This window comes from Crocodylus siamensis, chromosome 9 (genome assembly GCF_052110815.1).
Source record: "Crocodylus siamensis isolate JL-2025a chromosome 9, ASM5211081v1, whole genome shotgun sequence".
Taxonomy (NCBI): Eukaryota; Metazoa; Chordata; order Crocodylia; family Crocodylidae; genus Crocodylus; species Crocodylus siamensis.
Window position 1 is genome coordinate 39472020 of NC_143403.1, and position 24063 is coordinate 39496082.

The 24063-nt window shown below is 48.5% G+C and overlaps 2 protein-coding genes across 9 annotated transcripts in view; one reads left to right on the plus strand and one right to left on the minus strand.

Moving 5' to 3' along the window:
- The first annotated feature begins 277 nt into the window (after nucleotides 1–277).
- LOC149857384 (uncharacterized) overlaps nucleotides 278–24063 on the plus strand; it is a 32242-nt gene continuing 8456 nt past the window's right edge. For 2 of the 5 annotated variants that reach the window (XM_090062867.1, XM_090062870.1), the window contains exon 1: nucleotides 22361–22593. The gene's annotated coding sequence lies outside the window, so the exon portion shown is untranslated. Of the gene's footprint in view, nucleotides 485–22360; nucleotides 22594–22630; nucleotides 22770–24063 lie in introns of those variants that run through there. The other 3 variants (XM_090062871.1, XM_090062866.1, XM_090062868.1) reach the window with 3 other exon arrangements.
- Nucleotides 4461–23167, minus strand: ZNF23 (zinc finger protein 23). 4 transcript variants are annotated; one of them, XM_090062864.1, is made up of 6 exons: nucleotides 23019–23167; nucleotides 18394–19449; nucleotides 14360–16694; nucleotides 13524–13650; nucleotides 12763–12876; nucleotides 4462–11153 (listed from the first exon to the last, which is right to left on the minus strand). In XM_090062864.1, exons 3-6 carry the CDS (start codon nucleotides 14396–14398, stop codon nucleotides 9835–9837), a joined length of 1599 nt encoding a protein of 532 aa, XP_089918990.1. In that variant the 5' UTR covers nucleotides 14399–16694; nucleotides 18394–19449; nucleotides 23019–23167; the 3' UTR covers nucleotides 4462–9834. The 4 variants fall into 4 exon arrangements, with proteins under 4 accessions (XP_089918988.1, XP_089918990.1, XP_089918991.1 ...); XM_090062865.1 differs by lacking the exon at nucleotides 23019–23167 and adding an exon at nucleotides 22921–22990 and having other exon boundaries at nucleotides 19317–19449; XM_090062863.1 differs by lacking the exon at nucleotides 23019–23167 and adding an exon at nucleotides 22921–22990.

The window sequence follows — 24063 nt, forward strand, 5'->3', positions numbered from 1 at the left end:
TACTTCACCTATAATTTAAAATCTGTTCCTGGAACTTCCACTCAATTTGGGTCCCTTGGACCTTAGCTCCTGTCTCTGGCCCTCCCCTGATGGCCTGCCCACTAGGCCAGACCCCCTATGCCCTGGTCTTTACACTGAGTAGCTGCTGAAATCTGACTATTTATATATTTATTTTGTGGAAATATTCAGGTAGGATTTCTTTTAAACTAAATCCAGTATTTTTTCTTCTTTTCTAATTGCATCTTTCCTTTTTGTGTAGTGATAGGGGAAGAAAGATGGAAATAAAGATGATTAGAAAAGGACCTTCCCACTGGAAAAATGGCCCCCTCCCTCTTTGCAACAGTAAAATAATGCAAGACTTAACTGAGAGATGGCGCCCCATTTTGTGTAACCTCTTTGCCTCATCATGGGCTGCAGCCTGCTCCTCTTTCAACCCTAAAATCATGTTGCAACATGGAACTGTATTTGCTAACTGCGCCCAAAGGTAAGTCCCTCTGATTCCAGGTAATTGCAGACCACCTGATGCTATTTAATGAAATCCAATTAAATGATGCAGTTTTATCAGTGCTTTACCGAAGGGGATAATGTTGTGTGTTGGGGAATCTGACTATGTGTGATTTATGAATTCCACTGGCTGTTCCAGAGTTGTTATGAAACTGGTATGTGCTGGTACGCATTGGCAGGAATGTGAAATCCACCATTTGATGCCACAGTTTATAGCAACTCCCTACCAGATCAGGAGCAATGGAAAGTTGGTAACATTCATGTCTGTGCTGTGCTACATTGCCCTGATAACCCAATTTTGAAGCAAAATGAGATTCATTTGTCTGGAGAAAGGGTAACAGATGCCATCCTGCTCTGCCTGTCTCAGCTTTTTTCCTCACAAACAGCGGATGCTGGATCATTTGTAGGTCTAGTAGGATTTTCTTCACCAATTTAATTTCTGCACTTTTTATGTAGATTTTTCCTGTTTGTCTGTTCCACTTCCTGCCACAGCAGCTTGTACAGTAAAGAGATGAAAATTTAAAAATTGTACTAGCCAATTGCCCATCAAGAATGACAGGGGATGGGTGGGGGGGTGGGGACAGGCCTGTGTCCCTTCCCCCCTTGCCATGGGCCAGGGCTGGGGCCATTCCCCTCCCCCCTGCTTTGCGCTGGTGCTAGGCCTGCTCCTCACCCTCTTCCCCCCCCATCAGGGCCAGGGCTGGGGCCGGGGCCAGGGCCAGGGCCAAGGCTGTTCTCCGCCCTTTCAGGCTGGGGCCAGGACCAGTCCCCTCCTCCCCCCCACTGCTTCAGGCTGGGGCCCACAATCACAGCAGCGTTCGTGGTGGCAGCAGGGCACAGCCACCAATAACCACCCCTCCCTTTCCTACTCCCCTCCATACCCTGTTCCCTGCCACCACCCTTCCCCTCCCCTCCCCTCCCTGCCAGCTGTTGTTGGGCAGAGGGGAAGGGGGGCACTGGCCCCTGGCTCCAAGGAGCTGAGGGTGGGGGGGAAGACCAGCACGCTCAGGTCCTTGTTGTCTCCCTCTGCCTCCAAGACAGCCAATCAAAGCACAAATAAAGCATTACAGACAGACTGACAAGCTAAAGCTTTTATAATCTTAGTATTCTAAAGCAGTGCGGGACCGACACATCTTTTACCCACTAGATGGCATCAGAGTTTAGCAGATGAACAATGAGCATTTCTTGCAGCAACAGGACATTAGGTTCATGTAGACCAGGGTATCCAACCTTTTTGAATGTGGGGCCACATCACAAACTTTTTATCACCCAGTGGGCCAGCAAGGCATATTCAAAGACCTCACAGGAAGTGGTATCACAACAGGAAGTGATGTCATATGATCTTTGACACCACTGAAGTTGCAGGAAGTGACAATGAAATAGGTCTCGGAAATGTGGTTTAAATTCCAAAATAAAAACAATATAAAAGCAAGAATGAAATAATACCAAAAGTAGTATTACCACAACGACCATGTTACTTCCTGTTACTGGTTAACTGTTTTCTTCTAAAATTAAGACCACAGTAAAGTTAAATACCTGCATATAACACCAAGGGACATCCTTGATTTAGCACAACATGCTTGTTTTCAAGGATGAATGCAGCTGGAGCCATAAGGGGAAGTTTGTGCTGTCCATTTCTGCCAACATAATGTGTGTGCAAGTGTCCTTTACTAACTCGATCATGATTATTGTGGTTAATTAAATAGAAATTCTAGGCATATACTGCAGAGCCGTGGAAGAGATCTCAAGGATAAGCTAGTCCAGGGCTGTTCAGATCTGGTGAGGCTGTGGGCCCCAGATGACACCAGCATGTGTTACACAGGCTGCACGCTGTGGAGTTGGGCCCCTAGGACCCCCTCACTGCACAGGCTGCTCCAGCAACATGCAGAGCCCCATCCTCAGCCATGCAGGCTACATTAGCAGGACCTGAACCGCCAAGGAGGCGGCTGGACATAGAGCGCCTCTGGGCTGGGCTCCTCCTGCCTCCCGCCCAGCCCAGCTCTGGCAACCACGTGCCCCGCAGCCCTAGCCCAGCCCGGAGGGGCCCCCAGCTCCGCGCAGGAACTTACCCGGTGCCTCCATCCACCACGCACGTTGGCAGGGCATGGGCCATGCTGCAGCTCCCCTGGCCATGCACTGGGGGCAAGGGGCAGAGCCAGAGGAGAAGTCACAGGCGCTGTCCCCAGCTTGTCCAGTTAGGCACGGCTAACCTCCTTCCTCAACCTACTTAATACATCCCACCATGACCAGGTCACAAAATCCCTAGATGCAGGGGTAGCAATGGACTTTAGGAAGGCCTTTGACACTGTCTCTCACCCCATTCTCATTAAAAAACTGGGGGACTGTGGTGTTGACACCTACATAGTCAAATGGGTCGCCAACTGGCTGGAGGGCTGCACCCAGAGAGTGCATGGAGGGATGTGGGCAGTGTGGTCCCCCAGGGCTCGGTCCTTGGGCCCGCGCTGTTCAACATCTTCATCAGTGACTTGGACGAGGGGGTAAAAAACACCCTGTTCAAATTTGCTGATGACACTAAGATGTGGGGGGATGTGGGCACGCTAGAAGGAAGGAATAGGCTACAATTGGACGTAGACAGGTTACAGGGGTGGGTGGATGAGAATAGGATGGGATTCAACACTGACAAGTGCAATGTGAGGCACCTGGGGAGGAAGAACCAGCACCATACCTACAGGCTGGGGAACTCCCTTCTCGTCAGTGCAGAGGCAGAAAAGGATCTTGGTGTCATCATTGATGCCAAAATGAATATGGGCCGACAGTGTGGGATGCGGTCAGGAAGGCCAACCGCACCTTGTCATATATCCACAGATGCATCTCAAGCAGGTCCAAGGTGATACTTCCCCTCTATGCGGCACTGGTCAGGCCGCAGCTGGAGTACTGCATCCAGTTCTGGGCGCCGCACATCAGGAGGGATGTGGACAACACGGAGAGGGTCCAGAGGCGGGCCACTCGCATGATCAGGGGGCAGCAGGGCAGGCCCTATGAGGACAGGCTATGGGACCTGAACCTGTTCAGCCTCCACAAGAGAAGGCTGAGGGGGGATCTAGTGGCCGTTTACAAACTAGTCAGGGGGGATCAGCAGGCATTGGGGGAGTCACTGTTTCCCCGAGCACCGCCAGGAGTTACCAGGAATAATGGTCACAAGCTGGCAGGGGGTAGATTCAGATTAGACATCAGGAGGTGCTACTTCACGGTCAGGGCAGCTAGGGTCTGGAACCAACTTCCAAGAGAAGTGGTGCAGGCTCCTACCCTGGGGGTCTTTTAAGACAAGGCTAGATGAACACCTTGCCAGGGTCGTTTGACCTCAGTACTCTTTCCTGCCATGCCAGGGGGCCAGACGTGATGATCTGCTCAGGTCCCTTCTGACCCTACACACTATGAAACCTCCCTCACTGATGCTACAAGTCCTGGGGCTTTAACACACTCGTACAAGAGTCCTGTGGCTCATAACCCGCTTGTATAACAGGTGGCATACTGGTACAAAACACCCAGGACAGTCACGAGTCAGACAGATACAAGCCCCCTTGTAGGCTGGGCTGGGAGCCCTCAACTTAGCTCCTTCCCAACTCAGACGGATGGGACCCCTATCATCGTTTAAGACCATTGCATTTGGTTAGGGGTTTCAAGTGGCGTTCAGTATTGGGGTATTGCTTGGGGCTTTCTTTGGGGAGTTGTTTTGTCACTTACTATTTTATTTTAATAGTTATCGCTCTTTTTATAACTGATCCTATTTGACTGTAAATCACCCTGCGCCTTTTGTGGGCAGCATATTCATTCAATGAAGAAATAAATATATTGGAGCTCTCAGTTTGATGCTGCCAGAAAAAGCTTAGGACTAAAATACACTTAATACACTTATTTGGACTAAAATACATGTAAGCTGAATGAAAATTAAAGTGTCCTTTCACTCAGCATTAGATAATGAATAAAAGTTTTTCCTGTTTGGTGTTGAAAAACTTTTTAGCTGAATATTTTCAAATCTTTTACCTCTCTCATCTAATATTTCATGTATTGCATCAAAAGAAATATTCTTATTGCAAAATATTTGTGCCATATACTTCATTTGCCTTTGTTCTTATTCTCTAACTAGACTGACTGCTAAATTATTACTTATAAGTTTCTGTTTTTAATGGGGTTAAGGAGCAGCCAGCCCTGTAAGGTTGTACAGCTGTGGAGACAGTTATTACTGTTAATAAGGGAGTGTCCAACTGACAGCTTAAAACCAGGAGTGAAGAGCAGAAAGGTGAAAATTGGGGGGGAGGGAATTGTCAAAGGAAGAAGCCAAGTGTGAGCATAACAGCTTGCTAAAATGAGGGGCCAGGCTGCTGTGCTAGGGCCAGAATTAAAGGGGTTCTCCTCCTAGTGCTGTGCTAGCGCCAGAGTTAAAGGAGTCCCCCTATACTCCAGACAAGGCATAAGTATTTGGTTTTGTTTGCTTATTGTCTGTGTTTCAAAGATTGTGTTTTAGCTGAGAGGAGTGGCCAAGGAGCTCACTGGAGAGAAAACCCACCTGTCCATACTAGACTGGCCCCGCACCCTGGCTCCCATGTATGGGGTCAGTTTGTGCATTTGATCCAATCCAGACTGGCCCCACACCCCTCATCTGGCCCCTGTTCTGGAAAACTGCTGTTGTCAGTTCAATATGATCCAACACGTGAGACGCGTCTGCTTTGAAGAATTGATCTGGTGTGGGAATTCACCCAAGGTATTCCGCAGTAAAAACTAATGCAAGTAACTCATTTTGCTTCTCTGCTAAGACTCAGATGCACCTTTTACACCTCAGTCACCTAATTGCCCCACCGATTCTCTCACTGACTTCGTGCTTCTGATGTATGTTGTGATGATGTGCATGTTTAGCAATGGTCCTCAAATTCTTTTTTGACCTGCTTTATTTGCTTTACATATGACCTGCTAGAGTGTGTGCGCTTTCCTGCTTTCCTCATTCAGAGAGGCCTTCCTTTGTTTTCATATGATGCCTATTTGCCTTTGACAGTCTCCTTAACTCTGCTATTAAACCACACGGGTATTTTATTGAACTGTTTGGTACCCTTTTTTATTTGTTGTATACCCTGTTCTTGAGCCTCTAGTATGGTATTTTCAAACTTCCTTGGTTACCTGCAGGCTTTTTACACTTTTTACTCTTAATTTCTTAATTTCTCATTTTTGTACGTTTTCCCTTCCTAAAGTTGTATATCACTGAGGTGGATTTTTTGGCTTGGACTCTCCTACTAGGATGTTGAATGTGATTTATGTAATAGTTGCTACTACTGAGTGGCCTACCTATAGGTACCTCTTGAGCTAGGTCCTGTGAGTTACTCAGGATTAGGTAGATCTAGATTTGTCTCTCTTGTGAGCTCTAAGATGAGTTGTTCTAGAAAGTGGTCACTTGTTACATACAGAAATTTCATCTCTGCATCTCACCTCATGAGGTGTTTACCCAGCTCTGTGAGGATAGTCGAAGCCTCCCATTATTACTGCCTGTCCCATTTCTGTGTCCTCTCTCATCTCCTTTAGTATTTCTCAGTCATCTTCACCCTTGTGATCAGGAGGTCAGTAGTACAGTCCCAGAGTTATGTTCCTTTTATTCAAGTATGGAATTTCTGCCTACAGAGAGTATGGTAGTTTCCCTTTCAGATAAGATTTTTATGCTGTTACTGCCTACATTATCTGTTAGGATGGTGAACACTTGCATTTTCCTGCCCTGCGTCTCCTGCATTTTCCCACCTTTTTATTTCTTGCAGCTAGTGCATTGCTTGCTAATGCTTGCTTTTTCCCACCTTTTTTGCAGTCTGCTCTTTCTCCCACCATTTTCCCTTGTTGAGCTGAGCTGAATCTAAACACTGAAGGGTCTTGGTTTCAAGTTAGAGTTTTAAGTAGGCACTCTTTACTTAGGGCTTTAAATGGTTAATTGTCTAATTGTTTAACTGTTTGTTTAATTGTAAAGTAGAGGAACATAAAGCAAGCAGGGAAGGGAAACCAATGGATATATGAGAATATAAAAGAAGGCTTTTGAGAACTGTGACTAAAGACAGTAGGGAGAAGTAGGGGTCTTGTGGGTACAGAATGGAAAGTTTCCTAATGCTTAGGCAATGCCATGTAAACAAGGGGTGGGACTGTGGGCACAACAGAAGGGAACTGGGCATGGTTAATGCTAATGGGGGTGAACTGAAAAGTATACATGTAGGAAAGCAATGCTACTCTGCGCAGTGTTCTGCGCGGTGTGTGCGCGGTGGCTGCACCCGTCTGAAGTTGCCTCCACTCTAATAAAGCAGTTGAACACAGTGTGTGCTGGTGTTTGCCCTCTGCTCTGATCTGGCTAATGAGTATCAGGATCCCATGGGCAATTGTTTCATTGGATTCCCTAGTCGTTGGGCCTCATGTGGAGTTAAGGTTTAACATTATCTTTCACATACAGTGCTACTCCCCCATTTCAAGCACATATCTGATAATAAACTCATTAGATCAGGTTCTTTAAATTTCTAACTGTGGGAGGCAGGCTTTAACTGTGGGAGGCAGGCTTTTCATACCCAAATTATTCTTGTAGTGCTTCTCTGTACTCTTTCCAATTTTCAACATCTTTGTTTAAAGTGTGGTCGCAGTATTCTTGTAATGGTTTCCCCAATGCTCTATGCAGAGATAATTACACCTGCCTGTTCCTCCAGTAGTGACAGCTAGCTAGCTAAAATGATAGCTAAAATGATAGCAATAAGTAGCCTTGTGCCACTCTTAAGTGCATTGGAAAGAGTAGGCTTCTGTTTGATAAATTATTTGTACAATCACCAGTGTGCTAGGCACTTCACAGGCAAATACACATCTGAGGCCCCTGTCACAAACAAGGAAACACTAGATACACTGCACATGCTACAGCTTTACTAAGTTTACACACTTAAGATGCTTGCCTGAAGCACCTTCTTCATTAAATGGTTGCTAGAATATCTGAGTGGCCCCTGCTGGCTCCACAGGGTGTTGGACAGTGCTGTACTGTCAGGAGACAGCAGGCATGTGTGCAATGGAGCAGAATCAAGTGTTCCTAAAGTCTAGCAGTATCTTTTTTAGTCTCGCCCTGTCCCCAGAGACTCTTAGGACTTCATGTTGATGAATAGATTAGTCTTGACAACACCCTGTAGGCAGCAGACAGCTCTTACCCCCTTGCACAGGGAGCCTGGACCAAGGTCACACAGAGTCTGCAGCAGAGCTGGGAAATTAACCCAGGTCTCCTGGATCCCACGCCAGGATTACGAGACCTTCCTTCCTCCCAAAGCCCTTTATCTTAGTACAACCAAGAGAGTTGAGTGCATGGATACATCAAAATCCCAGAAGGGGAAAAGTAAGTGACTAGCCAGATGTAGCTCAATAATTCAGCGTTTGGATGAAACCAGAGGATTTGTAGCGAATATTCCTGGAGTGGGGAATGGCCAAGAAGCTCAATGTGGTAGAGGGTTCCCTAGTGCTTCCCTAGGAGGTAGGAGAGAAAGAAGAAGCAGAAGAGGCTATTACTTGTGCTGCTTAAGTCCTGCTTAGAGCAAAGATAGAGTGCACATCTGTCCTTGATTACAACAGTATAGATGCTACCAAATCCAGCTGGCAATGCTGTAAACCAGGGGTAGACATGTGTGCCAGAGCATAACACTCATAGGCATTTTGCTTGGCACACGCACCTCAGGAGGGAGCTGGGGCTGAACTGCCACAACAAGGATTGGGCCCCTTGCAGGTCCCCCGCCATCCACCCTGGCATGCCAACATCTTACGAGTCATGGTTGCGGGTGTTTCTAGCACTCTGCCCAAAAACATTGCCAACCTCTGCTCTAAACTAACACCAAAGCTGAATTCAGCACTGTGAAAAAGAGGTCTGGATGATAGTAATAGAAAGGTCCAAAAACAATTGGCCTTACATATGTGAAAGTATACACAGCCTCTACACTGAGGGCAGCTGTCTGGCCAAGAAGATATTTAAGGACTATGAATTCCCGAAGACATTCTGGACAAGCAAGGTATCCCTTCATGCTGTGCCCTGCAACACTGTACATCTCCCACACAGAGGCATAACTGGCCAGTACTAGGCTCTGGACATTCCCCCTCCCTCCTCTTCCCCTTGCGCCATCCCTGGAGTGGCTCCAGCACTGGCTCCAACAGCTGCATGAAGTGCTGGAGTAACAACTGGAGGTTTTCTGCTTCTGAGGGATGTCACTTCCTATTACATGCTTGAGAAGGTCTTGCCACTGACATCCAGGGCTCGTGCTCTGCTTGACCATGCTACTGCTTCCACATCACAGTATGTACAGGAACAGATTGAGATGGGGCCTGGACTGCAGGAGTGTGAAAGGAAAGGCAAGAGTGCACAGGAAACACAGTAAACTGCATGTTCAGCTGCTACAGACCCACAGCAAAAATAAATGATCATACTGGACCAAGCAATATCCATGTCAGTGTGTATTCATGAGTTAATGCCCAGCTGTCTTGGGTTTCAAATCCTGGTAAGTACACAAAGTGCCCATCTTGTTAATGTGAGTGCACCCCTGGTGGGACAAAGATGCCTCCTTGCTAACCTGTCAATGATATATCGCAAGGCAGCTGCCCCTGTAATGAATCATATGACACAAAGTACAAGAGAACTAGTTGATTTGAGCATTTGGGGAAGGAGAAGAAGCACAGCAGGAGCCTTACAAGCAGCTCTCTCTATAGCACTCAGTAGCCAAGGTTCATTGCTACCTAGTGTGCTGAGCTAGAGTTGTTATGAGTCGTAATGGTTTGAACTGCCTAACTTCTCTGCATGGATATTCTCCATTACACTGCATGATAGATAGTTGGTTTTCCCTGGTAAGAGAAACCATCTTGGGTGTATCCAAGGCCAGCAATACAGTGGGGATGTGCAGGACTGAAGTGACTGTAATCTTAGACACAGACACAAGCTGCAACTCAGCAATAATAAGGCAGAGCCAGAAATCAAAAAGGTCATTGTGTTCCAGCTCTCTCAGGGTCCCATTCTACTCCTCATCACTCTAGTTTCTCACCATCTTGTATGTCAAATCGACAGCAACAGCAAATTTCTTAGTGGACATCTGGCAAATTTACCCCTGTATGTATCCTTAGCCTACACATTGTAGGAGTTTAATAATCCTCCCACCTGTCCAGCCCTTTCCAAAGCTCTTCTTTTCATGAAGACTGTGGGACTTGACTGCATGCTTGAAGTCTGCACACACTGGGCTCACTGGCTACATTTCTCTTCCACGTGGGCTCTCAGACATTTAGAAAGGAAAGAGTTTCCGCTGGAGCACTTTCCAGGCTCAAAGGAGTTACAGGCTCTTTCTGCTGTCATGTCTTTCTGACATCTTGTAGTTCCTTCTGTCCCTCTAGATGACCACGCTGCCACATGTGCAGGCTCTGGTGCTTGACAAGATTTGAGTGCTGGCTGAAGTTTTTGTTACAGCCAGGGCAGCAGTAGGATCTTTTTCCCATGTGGAGTTTCTGATGTTTGAGCAGGGATGAACTCCGACTGAAACTCCTTGCACACTCGGAGCATTTGTGGGGCTTTTCCCCAGCATGCACCCGCTGGTGGCAGGCATACTGCTGTTTACAGCTAAAGGTCCTCTCACACATAGGGCACTGATACGGTTTCCCACCTGAGTGGATCCTCTGATGCCATATGAATTCTTGCTTGTAACGAAAGCTCTTCCCACAGCCCACACACTTGTAGCTTTTCTCCCCTCCATGGCTCTTTTGGTGCCATGTGAATTCCTGCTTGTACCGGAAATGTTTGCCACACATGGTGCACTGATAGGCCCTGTCCCCCATGTGGGCTCTCTGATGCCATGCAAACTCTTGCTTGTAGCAGAAGCTTTTCTCACAGCCATCACACTTATAGGGTCTTTCTGCCATGTGGACCCGCTGATGCCAAGAGAATTCTTGTTTGTACCGGAAGCTTTTTCCACACCTGCTGCACCTGTAGGGTCTCTCTCCAGCATGAGCTCTCTGGTGCCAGGCATATTCTTGCTTGCAGTGGAAGCGTTTCTCACACTCGATACATCCATACAGCCAGCCTTCAGGCCGGGTTCTTGGAGGTGTGGCAAGTGCTGAGCTCTGCTCATAGGAGGTGCACTTACTGGGGGGCTGTTTTGAGCAAGTTCTTGAGTGTGCAATGAGACTAAAGTTATTGCTGGTGCTACACACACACTCAGTGTACCTTGAGGGGTCCACTCCTATGGATGCCCTGTAATGACTGCCAGGAGCTAGCTGAGGAGTGAACCATCTTTCACGCTGGGTGCATTTATAAAGTGTATCAGTGGATGAGAGTGGCTGGGGAAAAAGGACATCCAAAGGCCAGATCTTGCATTCAGGTGCACATGGGGGTCCCTGAAGCAGGATACAGGAAGCTGCCTGCTCATCTTCAATGGTATTGTGGGACCAGCAGGCTTCAGTGAACTCACTTTCCCATGGAGTGGCAGGGACATCTCTTCTGCTCTCTGTAAGGTTTCCTTGCTGATTTTCTGAGTAGTAATGAGCTCCACAAACTAATCCTCTATCTGAGCTCTGAAAGGTACATGCTCTGGGCCCCCCTGCCAGTAGCCTGGGCATTTCCTGCCCACTGAGACTTTCCCCAGGATAAGTCTCCTTCCTTGTGATCTCAGCATCCGCTGCAATGGAAAAAGAGTCCAGATATTACTCATTCCATGGGCTGAGGAGAAGGGAGCTTACTAAAGGAGAATTCAAGGATATCAAATTCTATTTCTAATCACACACAGTTGGATTTTCAGCCATGCAGTCGCTGGCATATTTCTGTGAACTCCTCTCTAAGCTTTTTGTCCATCCAAGTTTATGCAAAACCAAGGGAATTCCTGGCTTCATTAAGTCAAAGAGAATATTGCTACTGGCTTCAGTGGGGTCAAGATTTCACTGCAAAGCTATGACCTATTTTGCTGTCTTTTTACAGAGGACCAAAATCAGCTCTACTGAGAGTGAGTCAACTAATTTAGCATGCATAGAGTTTCATCTGCCTACACAAAGACAAAATTTGGCCATTACCTTCTTCTGTGTAAACACAAATGACATCTGCTTCCCTTTGGGACTCAGTGGCAGAATGGTTAAGGTGTCTATCTATGGCTTTCTGCTAAAAGCTGCTCCTAATCGACCCAGCTGTAACTGGGTACCTGACCATTAAAGCTGGGAAGTCAAAGGTGGCTAGACATGATACTAGCCACAGAAACTGGTGTGCCTGAACCACATAGCCCAAAATACCACTAGGTTTGTATGGACCCTGGAATTTTTAAAATTAAAGTTTAAGGTGGAATACTGATCCTGCTGGTCAGAAAGAATGCTGCTGTTGATTTAAACAGACTGGAATTTTACTCTTAACAATCTGGTCTAATATGGTAATTGAATTGGCCTGATATGAGGTTATAAGTAAACAAGAAGTTGATACAATTTAACAAATAGGAGAGGGGAAGGGGAAGAGGCTTGTTAAACTTTCCATTTATGCACAGTGAGCTCAGCATTCCAGACAAAAGTGGCCAAGATGACGGAGTATCTAGATCATCTTGGGAAAGGAGCTTCTGTTCTGTATAATCTTCTTTTCGAGAACAGAGGAAAAATATTCCTAGCAGTCCACTTCAAATTCCCCTTAGCAGCCAATACTGCTCTCTCAACCAGAGGAGTCAAACTCATCTGGCCCCAAAGGCTGGATGAGTGATGTGGGGCTGGTCCACAGGCTGGATTGGGCCAATGGGCCAATGGACCTCCTCAACCCCATTCCCCCCAGCCCTCATCAAGCCAGACCCAGCACCGTCTGGCTGTTCCAGGATTGGTGCCACCTGTGGTGCCCCCAGCACTTCATCTAGGACTGTGCCACACACACTGTGTGCAGTGTACATCTTGGAGCACCTGGTACAGGCACCATGTTCAGTGCAGTTCCTGGAGCTGCCAGAATGGGCCTTGAGTGTGACGTATGTCCTGGACCCTGCCACTGGGCCTGTCCAGATCTATTCAGGTCCAGGGACAGCACTGGGGGTTCAGATAAGGGAGCTCCACAGTCCCCCTTAAGGAATGATGAAGATCCCATTACTATTTCAACTGGTGGCAGAAATATATCAGTGTAGATCAATAATTTGACACCTGCTGAAATGACACAACCACTGCTGGTTCCTAAACTTGTTACTGGAAGAGGAGAGGTCACTACTGGCCCTCTGGAAGGCTCAGCTCTGTTCTAAACACTCACTTTTTCCAAACGGTGTGTATATTGTTACTCACAGAAGTAGACATTGTTGAAAATGCCTCGCTTCCCAGAGTCCTCAGGACCCCTGACACATGGCTTTTCCCCACGTTCAATCAGCAAGACAATGTCAGGTTTAGTGGCAGCATGTCCTGTGCATGGGAAAACAGAATTGTAGGTACTTACTTTGGCCTGCATAACCATAGTACCTGCACACCTCCCCACCATTAATGTATTTATCCTCACACGTCACTGTGTAGTAGGGCAGTATTATTATCTGCACCGTACGTATGTGGAATCCAGGGTAAGTGACTTGCCCAAGGTCACAGAGGAAGTCTGTGGCAAAGCAAGGATCTCCCAGGTCTCCCAAGCACTGGGCTACTGTGCTAGTCACTGTGCCATTGTACTAGTGCTCTACACGCTCTTCAGCGTGGAGTTCACAAGTCATTCAGCATTGTGTGACATTCTGAATGTTACTCCTGTATGCACGAAACAGGTGGATTAGATATGCAGGCTGATAATGAGGATCCTGAGGTTAAAGAGTCTTATGGATGGCGAGAAACTGGATAGTTTGCCAAAATCTAATGTACCTCCATGTGCTTCTCACAGACACTTGTTGATGTGTAGCTGAACTTTGTCTTAGATACAGCCCTTGGAAATGGTACTGTACAGCACGCAAGGAGCTCTCTGGGGTGACTGCCAGACCCCTCTGTTAGGCAGCGCTTGTGCAGTGTGACTAGCAGCTCTTTGGTTTTCTGGGGACAAAAGCTTTTATCAATAAGCAAGCAATACGCATTACCCAGGGAGACCAAAGCCTCATAGTTGTCCCTCATCACATCCTGGTACAGCTCCTTCTGCCACTGGGCCAGGTCCTCCCACTCCTCCTCCGAGAAATAGACAGCGATGTCATCAAACGTTACAGGGGTCTGCAATGACAAATAACCTGTAAGCAGCCCCAGCCCCAGCGGCTTCAGCCGGGGCGCAGGGATCACTTGCCGGGCTGCACAGCGCTGTGCACCCATCCCCGCCGCCGGCTGCTCAGCCTGATGCTGACGGAGGCGGATGCTCAGCAGGAGCCTGGTCTCGTCCCCGCCCCGGCAGCGCCAGCGGCTTCGGCTGCAGCAGCCGCTGCTTGTGCGGCCCAGGCCGCGCTGGCTCCCGCAGCCCAGCCCCCGCGCTCCCCGGGCGGGCGCGGCTCCGCTCCCGCACGCCCCGGCCGGCAGCGCGGGGCGCCTCCCCGGCCCCGGCCCCAGCCCCGGGCCCGGGCCAGGCGCTGGGGCGGCGCCGGGGGAGCGCGGAGCCGGGCCCTACCTGTGCCATGGCTCCGGCGGAGGAGCCGGCCGGGCCGAGCCGGGCTCCGGGGAGGAGCGGCCGGTCGCCCGTGCCTGGATCCTCACATCCCAAGCCGGGGGCCGCGGCCGCCGCAGGCCGGTCCCAGGGGCGAGAAGCTCCGGCACGTCCTGCCCGCGGAGCGCTCCTGCGCCCGCCGCCTCCCCGCCCTGCCCTGCCGGAGCCGCCGGCTCTCGGCCCGACTTCGCCCCGTCCCCTTGAATGCGACCGGGCTGCCCGCGGGCTCGGCCGGCCCCTGCAGGTCATCCGGGATGCTGTCCTCGTCCCAGCCCCCGATTTGCTCACCCTCGGCTCTCTCATTGTCTTGATTCTTAATGAAGACATTGAACAATCCCAGTCCAGGGCGAGACACCGGGGATACTCTCCCCTCCTCTCGGCTAGACATTGAGCCCTTGATGAGGGCAGAGTTGTTAGCACCACTGTCCACCAGATAGAGCTCACGGATCCTTAAAGCACAATTAACCCTTAAATGGAAAGTAAAATACAAACAGAGACAACTCAACATCCTAAAATGAGTCTAACTTTACTAGTACAAGTATTATGTTAGCAGTTTCTATATTTAGAGAGAGAAAAACACTGAAGCAAGTTCCTGAAGCAAAGGGTGTGTCAGAGAGGTGTTGAAGGTTGGATTTATGATGATAACCACACAACACACAACACCTTTCTTGCTGCCCCCTTTTTATGATTTTCTTTAACTTACTCCTTTGATCAGAGGTTCCCGTGAAGGGTTGGCTACCGGTCTGCAGGAGGGCTGGCTGCGGGACCAGAAGTCTGGACCGGCATACAGCATATTGTCTATATTTGATCCTGTTAGTATATTCCTTTGTTCAACAGAGCCAACATGAGCACACTTCTTAATTTGGCCTTTTTCGGATGTCTTACTTTGGGCATTGACCATTGGTCTCCCTTATCACCTTTCATTATCATAGCCAATTATTTCATCCCTCCTATTCAGCCAGTTAGTGCCAAGTTCAGTCAATTAGAGTTGATAAAACTATTAGAATGTTGTGTTAGAAAAACTCAGTGATAGAAAAAGAAAGAAACATCATGCAAGCAAACACAAGACCATAAGCTTTTTGTAAGAGGCAAGACCAGCTGATACTGCAGACACCAGCCAAATGAAAAGTTCAGATAACAAGGGGGGCTATACAGAACTTAAGCAATGATTATAAAATAAGTCTGAATATAAAACTTTAAACTTTAAACAAATTTACCACTCTATAAACAGGTGCAACTTTAAAAGATAAAATATGACAAGCTAGCCTAACAATCTAGGTTCACCTATGGCTAGGTTCACTGCGTGGAAGTCAGTCCGGTAATGAAACTGCCCCTGCTGCTCAAGGCCTGTATGGGTGGCAACCATCAGCCAATCTCTTTATGCAGTGAGTGATCATTTCACCCCAGGCTTGCCTGATATCTGGCTTGTTGAAGGAGCTCGTCATAATATAGTCCTTGCAGCCACTGAGCTTGATAGCATTCTCATCTAAAGTATAGCCATTTCATTTTCCAATACAATAAAATCATGAACACAAGCAATATTATTTGTACAAAAAGCAAAACAACAATAGGATGTAACAGATTAAAAAATGCCATAGCAGTTGAACTTCATCCAATCAGTTTTCCACCAAAGATGCTGTACAGCATTCCAGACCTTTTCTAATACTGTCAGTACATCTTTTTTGTTATGTTTGAGCTGAACCACGGTTTCTTGATTGTATTTCTTAATAGACTGGAGTACAGTGTATAGATCAGGGTGAGACAAAACTTGCTGCAAAGGTGGCAAAATCCAATCCCAGCTGCACTAGGGTTATATCCTGATATAGCCATGGTTTAGCTTGGATAGACTGAACAGTCCGCCAGGCGTAAAATACGTAAAATCACAATCACTTACAGTGATAATATTCTACAGCTAATACAGCATAACACAACTAAGCTTGATTGTTTTGTACCATTGAAAGGAAGCAAACTTTTTTATGCTTCCTTTCAATTTGCCATGGCTACCCAGGCAACACTACACCATTGCTGAGCCAAATTTAGCTTTGATTTTAACCATCTTTTAAACACAGAGGTCCCAGGTTCAGGGAAGCATCAACTCTACAGGTTCTTGTTTCCTCTAAAACAGTGGGTTAATGCAGTTTTTCACACACAATCCTGGTATGTTGGTGTTATAAATAGTATCTAAATACAAATGAGATTCTCTTTATAGCTTTGAACACTTCGTTAGGTGGTTTGCTAAAAATATACACATTACCTTTCAATAAATTTACAGCTTGAAACTTTCATATTAATTGTTGTCCTTTGTTTCAAATATTAGAACAACTTTCCAGTCCAAGCTGGACAGAAGTGTCCTGGTCTGGGATCACAGACAAATTCAAATTTTAAGGGGGTACTACCAATTACTTTTACAAGATGTACATGATATTCATAAGCATTTAAACTTTTGACAACTTCAAACAAACAAGCAACAAGATGTACAACACAAAACAGACAAAATTATTTTTGTTATAATAGTAAAGCCTTTGTTCTGGTGAGGGAGATGCTGTTGATTCTATTGATGGTAATGTGTCCTTGTGGTCTATCAGTCACCTTTGCTACTGGATTGAATTTTACACTATGGCTTCTGCAAAAGAAAACAAACACACACAAACCTGTTGAGGAAAACTCCTTGCAGTGAAATATTATTCATATTTACAGTGCTGACATATTCAGTGGCAATGTACCCATCAGTGCAAAACACAGAGACAAAAAAAAACGGGGAGGGGCTCAACCCCCTTGTCGCAGGGCACCAAGGGGTGCCTGCACCTTTGACAGCAGAAACAGCTTAGCAAAGGAGCCTGGCATGATACACAGAGCCCCACAGTTGCGGGTTGCCTGAGTAACAGGCTAACAAGGTAATTAGCCCGCATCTGGAGGCAGTCAGCTGACCAGAAAGAGTCAGAGCCCAGGGCACACATAAGCTCAAGGCTGAGGCTAGCCAGAGATCCACTCTCTCCTTGGCAACTGCTAGGAACTCCAGCACAACAGAGCAGCCCAATGCCTCTGGCTGCCTGCTTTGCTACCTCCAAATGCAGTAAGACTCCAGGGGCTCACAAGGTACCCAGAGATGAAGGGGTCTGCTATTTTAAGGGTAGGAGTTGGCCCTCTTAAAGGGGCAGAGTGCTGCCTTTATCATTAATGTCATGTTACAGCCCAGTGGCTTAGGTCTGTGTTATTGTTTGAATCGGTGGACTGGGAAGAGACTAATAGGGGAGGAGGAGGCCTCACTGGGGGCATGCAATTGTGTAGAGCCCCAGCACCAGAGGGGTGCAGTTTCAGGGGCTGCAGAGAGCCCAGCACCAGAGAGGCATGAGCTGCAAGGTCCAGGGGCCCAGTAATAAGAGGAGTTTGTGGGCTAGTGCCTCAAAGCCAGGCCCAACACAGTGGGTCTAGGCTAGATGGCCTAGCTATATCAAAGGGACGGAGTCTGAGTAGGCCAAGGCCCCAGCACAGCATAACAGCAATGTAACACCCATGAAGCATGAGGCATAGTAAAGGGGTGGTTGGAGCCATGCAACTGGCCCATAAGGCCTGAGGTGTTTCATGCAGCATGGTACTGAAGAGAGGTCTGGCAAGGGGTCTACAGATCAGAGAGCTTGAGTAAGGTTCAGCATATCAGGTCTAAGTGAAGGCTCATGGGCAGCCTCCCGAGTTATTTTTCCATCAAAGATGTTTCAGGTGAGATTTCATAGATTTCATAGACATTAGGGCTGGAAGGGACCTCAGGAGATCATCGAGTCCAGCCCCCTGCCCAAAGGGCAGGAAGTCAGCTGGGGTCATAGGATCCCAAATAAGATAAGAGGGCGCCCTCAGGGCAGAACTTGCACCGTCACAGAGCTGCCGGGGCATCACAGCCACCCCTGGGGATCTCACCCCATGACACCCCTTTAGGTTACTTTAGGTCATGGAATCACTTTTGACACTGTGGCAGGCTTTGCCCTGCTGCCCGTGCTAGAGCTCATCCACAGATTCTCCTCCTAGCTTCTTACAAAGGCTGTTTTTTAGCAGTCTTTTCTTCTTAAAGAGATAGGTGTTCCAAGGTACATCCTGCCAAACATCTTCCCTCCCTGGCCTTCATCAAGGGTTTTTCTGTCTGAGTGTGCTCCCCCTAGCCTCTTCCCTACAAAGGGTAACACACGAGGCAGTGAGAGCCACAGTTTTCAGGCACCATGTACTTGCCTTTCTCTGGAGTGGCAACATGTGGTATTTTGTAGAGACCACCCTGCCACAAGTAGCTCTATTACATTAACTAGTCCCAGGAGGGTATAGTTTTCAGGTCTTACCCAGGATCAATCTCCAGCTTTCCTGCCCTGGTCATCTTCACGCCTCATGGGCACTGTCTCTCACTTCTGGGCTTCCTAGCCCCTCTTTGGTTAGTTGAGATCTCAGGCTCCCAGCTCTTGCAGTCTCTTTTAACCTTTTGAGGTCTCTAGGGCCATGCCTCTGGATTTCCAGACCGCTTGGTCTTCCAGACCTCTTTGGGTAATGGGCTCCTGGACCCCTTAGGTCTCCAACTGTGTTCCTCAGACTTTGACCCCTCTCTGGGTCCTGGCCATGCTCGTGGGCCAGTGAGACCTTGGCACCTAGCCCTGCTAACACCTGCTTTTTCTGGGCTGCAGATCTTTCATCAGCTCTTTCTCTCTCACTCAGCTCCACTCTGAGCCACTGGTCTTTGTTCTTCTCCTTTCTCCTGCAGTAGGGTAACACCAGTAGCTTTCTTGGTAGTTACCAGCTGCAAGACAAATGGTTTTGTCTCATCTGGGTAAGCCAATGCAGGAGCTTGTACCAGATCCCTTTTTAACTGAATTGAAACTTCTTGTTATTCTGGGCCTCATTCCCACTGTCACCCTTTTTCAGCAGCTTAATGAGAGGTTGACTTCTCAGTGAACATGGGAATAAAGTCCCATGGACACTGACGTCCCATTCAGTGTTGCCAACAATGCCCGCAGGGATGATAACTCTGTTAGACCTGGCAGTTTGCCTATCAGCTCTACTTGCTGCCTATCTGGAGTTTTACCATCCTATCCCAACGTAACTCCTAGATACTTCACCTCCCTGACTACCAACTGCACCTTGGCTCTATTAATCTTGAATCTTGTTTCCTCAATCACCTGCAACACTGCCCTTGTCACCTTTCACTACTTTTCTTTGTCACCTCCATGTATCAGTATGTCATCTACCTATGACAACACACAACTTTGACTACCTGGAGAAAGCTTGTCTCACATCCTGACCACATGTGCATGGCATATTGCTGGGGCATTGTGAAATCCTTGGGGTACTCAAGTAAAACAATACTGTTGTCCCTTGAATGTGAATCTGAATTTGTAACACACTTCCTGTGCCAAGAGAAAAGCAAAAAATGCATTAGCCAAGTCCAGTACTGAAAACCACTTTGCCCCTCCTGCTATGGCTGTTAAAATTTCAAGCTATTTTGCCACAGCAAGAGCTGTAATAGGAGTCACTGCATTCGTGGCCCTGAAGTCTATTGTTGTCTCCAGGTTTTCCCATCTGCTTTCAGAACAGGCTGAATCGGGGAATTGCACATGCTAGGCATTAGGACTGTCTGAAGTGGAAGCGTTCCATTTTGACCAGCGTTTCAACAGGACAGTGGTCCGTTTCGACTTTTGTTTTGAGTCAAAACGCCTGTTCCATTCTATTCCATCAAAACGTTTTGCCATTTCAACCCTGTTTCGTTTCGCCCATAGGATATAATGGGGAAGGTTGAAATAGGCTATAACTTTGTCACTTCTGGCCTGATTTGGATGAAACTTGCCGGAACTGTAGCCCCTTCTGAAGGCATGAAGCATGCCAAGACTCAAGAAGATAGGTACAGGGAGTTCAGAGAAACTGCATCCCAAACTCTTGAGAGCAAATCTCATGCCATGTGTATGTGTTAAGTCACAGCAGGGTGAACACTGCAGGCACGCTAGCCCCTGCAGAGGCCAGAAAGCCTGCCAGGTTTTCAAGGAGATCGGTGCAGGGGTTTGGGGAAACTGCACCTCACGCTGCGGACAAGCAAAACTCATGACATGGGTGACAGTGTGTGTGTTAAGGCGCAGCATGGTGAAAGCTGCAGGCCTGCTAGCCCCTGCTGAGGCCACGAAGTCTGCCAGATGTCGAGGAGATAGGTGCAGGGGTCCTGGGGCCTGCACTTCTAGCTGCTGACAGGCAAAACCGATGACATGGATGCTTGTGCAACTGCTGCCTCTCATCACGCAGTAGGACTGAAGATCCCTCATCACTTGTCATCAAGACCTAGGGGTAATAATTGACCACAGTATGAACATGAGCTGGCAGAGTGATACTGTAGCCAGCAGGGCCAGCAAATGCTGGCACACATCAATTGATGCATCTCCAGCAAAACCATTGCAAAGAAGTGATTCTCCTGCTCTACGCGGCCCTACTCAGCACTGGTGAGACCACAACTGGAGTACTGCTGTTAGAAATATTATTAAAAATGTATAGTGAATAGAGTGTTGTTAGAACTGCACAGTTTGTATCTCGTACCTGATAAGGAGAAACACCACCAAGGACATCTCGCTAATTTACTATGTCTTTGTAACACTAAATCACACATACCTTCAAACTCCTCTGCCTCTACTCTTGTAAACTACAAAGGCTGTGATTTAATTGGCTGTGTCCTTGGGAAAGAGAGGGGTTTGAACTTTTGGTAACCTGGACTGCTTTCTAAGCATGCGTAATTAGCTAATGCATATATGCCCATCCGCCCTGCATACTTAAGTAGTTAATTATAATGCACATGCGACAGATGATGTGACGTCATTTCATGTATGTTTGTATGAACCGGAAATGAGTTGTAAGAGTTCCTGCTTCTGCACACGTGCCCAGGAGGGAAGGGATAAAACCCAGCTGAGAGTTTTCCTCAGGGGCAGAGTGTGGTCTTTTGTCTTCACTCTGACCCTATTTGCAAATATATCCTTTGTGTTACTAACAATGTGTGCCTGAAGAATTATTATTCGTGAGCCTCCAAAGAAACGAACCGCGATTTTTATATCACTGCGTCCAGTTCTGGGCTCCGCACCTTAACAAGGATGTGGTAAATCTTGAGAGAGTCCAGAGGAAGGCTACCGATATTATCTGACTTGCATGGCAAGCCATATGAGGAAAGGCTGAGGCACGTGGGACTCTTCAGCCTGAAAAAGAGAAGGCTGAGAGGGGACTTGGTAGCAGCTTACTGCTACATCAGAAGCGTACATCTAGGGCTTGGTGAACAACTGTTTAAACAAGGGGAAAACTAGGAATAATGGTCACAAACTCCTGAAAGATTGTTTCAAGCTTGTTTCAAGCTCAGCATTAGGAAAACCTACTTCATAACTAGGGTGTCCAGACTGTGACCATTACCAATCCTCGCATTTGGGATCAGAAAGGAATTTTACATCATGGTCAGACTGTTGCAGACTGTGGAGGTTTTCTTGCCTTCCTCTGTAGCTGAGGGCATGGCCCTCTACCGGCGATCTCTTGAGCATGTACAGGTTTCCCTTGCTTTATGCGGGTTCAGTATGCAGGAATTTGCGATATCCCTTTTTACACCAAAAATTTGTTATATGTGAGGTAAATTCACTCTTATGTGATCAGTGTGGCAGAAGCCCACAGTCAGCTGCTTTGTGCACTGCATTGTGGGAGTGACACACACCAAGATATAGTCTCCTGTGTGGATTTGTGCTCTTAACATGCAAACAGTGTCCCCAGTGTCATGAGTTTTCCTCGTCCGCAGCTTGAGGTGCAGTTTCTCCCAAACCCCTGCATCAATCTCCTTGAAACTTGGCGGGCTTCATGCCCTCAGAAGGGGCTACCATCCCTGCAAGTTTTATCCAGTCCAGAAATGACAAAGTTATAGGCTGTTTTGAGCTTCCCTATTATAGCCTATGGATGAAACGTTGAAACTTCATTGAAACTTGTTTTGACGAAAGGAAACGGAGCAGCAGTTTCGAGTGGAAACGCAAGTCGAAATGAACCGTGGGGTTTCACACAGCCCTAGCTGAGGGAAATCTTCGGTGGAGTTTGGAGCGTGGTTGAATGGGATGGTTTGGACAGGGATGATCCCGCCTCAGGCCGGAGTCCGCTTCCCACCTGGCTTCTCAAGGGTCTGATCCTAGAGCAGTGGGTCCCAAACGTTTCTGCACCACTGCCAGCCCTCAACCTTTCTCCAGCCCCGTTGCCCATCCGTACCCGCCGCTAAAACGCGCGACTGAGGAAGAGGCCGGGGCCGAGCAGCGATGCCCGCGCGCGGGAGCGAGCCCTGGTCCCGCAGCACGGCCGGGACAGGCCGAGGGCGGGCGGCAGCTGCCGGGGGCGCCGCGGAGCTTTGCTCCCCCTGGAAGGGGCGCCCTGCTCTGCCCTGCCCGGGCGGCTCGTGGGCGGCCCCGGAGCTGCTGCGTGCCGGGGAAGCGGCTCGGCTCGGGCCGGTCGCGCGCGGCGCCGGGGAGGGCGCGGAGCTCCCAGCGGCGGCCGCGTCCGAGGTAGGGGCGGCGGGGCCCTGCGGCGCGGCGGAGCTCGCGGCCTGGCCCGGCAGACCGGGGACCGCGGCTTTCCCGGCCGACCGCGCCCGTCTCTCGCCTCCACCCTAGCCCCGTTGCCAGCCCCCGGAGAGAGCCCCGGCCCGGCCTGGCCCGGCTCGGCGTCTGCTTGTTCTCAGGTGAGGAGGGTCCCGGTCCCTCCCGGCGCCCCCTGCTCGGCCGCGGGCCTGTGCCCTGCGCCTGGCTGTGGGAAGGCCGCGCGGCCTCCTGCTCTGGGCGGCCTTTGCCTCTGGCCTGTCCCGTCCCTTCGCTGTAGGAGCGAGTCCTCACCACCAGCAACCCCTCGGTTCTGAGTGTTGGCACCTCCTGCAGTGCTGCCCTCGGGCCCCCTTGTCCTTTGTTTCCTCTCCTTCCCAGGCTGAGCTCACCTGTGGGGTGTCCTCGCTCCCTCGGTATTGGGCCCGGCAGCTCCTCTCTCCCTCCCGCTCTTCTCAGCCCGGGAGAAGCTGGAAGGGAGCTGTGGGGCTCACCTGGTCCACCCATGCCTGAGGCAGGATCAGCCCTATCCAAACCATGCCATGCCAACCATTATCTACACTCTACATGAGACTGCTATCAACCCTGCCATGGGCTTAATGCCCTCTGTCAGATCATGCCCATTTCTCCTGTGCATCTCTCAGTACACTAAACCAGTGTCTCAGTTAGGCCCCACCATCCCTAACTGCCTTTTCCTTGTTCTCATGCACATGTCTCTGAGAGTTCCCCTTCCCTGCTGAAGACCTGCCTGTTGGATCAGGTTGGTGTAAGGGCCTTCTTATTTGCACACGTAGCCTTGCTGCTCCCTTCCCCCATCATCTACTGAAAGTCCCATTCAGACTTTACCTTAGCTGCATTTCCAGTTATTTAATCTTCACCTCCATAAAAACCATCAGTCAACAAGTAATGCACATGCAGCTGCCATGGCAATGTGTGTGAGGATAAGCTACATCTCACTGTGATTCACACATCCTGACATCTTCCTTGTCTTGGCTGGAAACTTCTCCATGGATGCCACAGTTACCATACTCTGCCCTTCTGCTTTTAAGAAAAAGCAAGTTGGGAAAGTGAAAGAACCGAACAGACGACAAAGAAAAGGAAAACACATTAAGAAGAATCTTAAACATGCCCTCTTGATCCCCCACAAAAGGGTGTGCACATGACCAGAGGCTTAATGTGTACTGAGCACCCCTGCACCCCTGTCTTTGCATATTTAAACTCTAAGCTCTTTGGGGCAGAGAAAGCGAGATGCTCTATCTGTTTGTATGGGCACAGCATTCAGCATGCTGCAGTCCTGACTCTGAAGATTCTGGCAGTCTCCACCAAACAAGGGATAGGAAAATATGTCCAAATTGTCGCAACTATACTGGGGCCACTGCAGGGAGCTACAGGAGAGAGGGCTGCCTGCAGCCAGAAGATAAGGTTAAAAAAAACATT

Bases quoted from the DNA above. Each gene is read 5' to 3' on its own strand.
- ZNF23 (XM_090062862.1), bottom strand. From the start codon at position 14,320: ATGACCTGCAGGGGCCGGCCGAGCCCGCGGGCAGCCCGGTCGCATTCA. The intron at 13,651-14,035 runs GTAGGGCCCGGC...TTGTCATTGCAG, and splicing joins CCGCCGGAGCCATGGCACAG to ACCCCTGTAACGTTTGATGA. The intron at 11,154-12,762 runs GTGAGTAACAAT...TTTCCATTGCAG, and splicing joins TTTCAACAATGTCTACTTCT to CGGATGCTGAGATCACAAGG.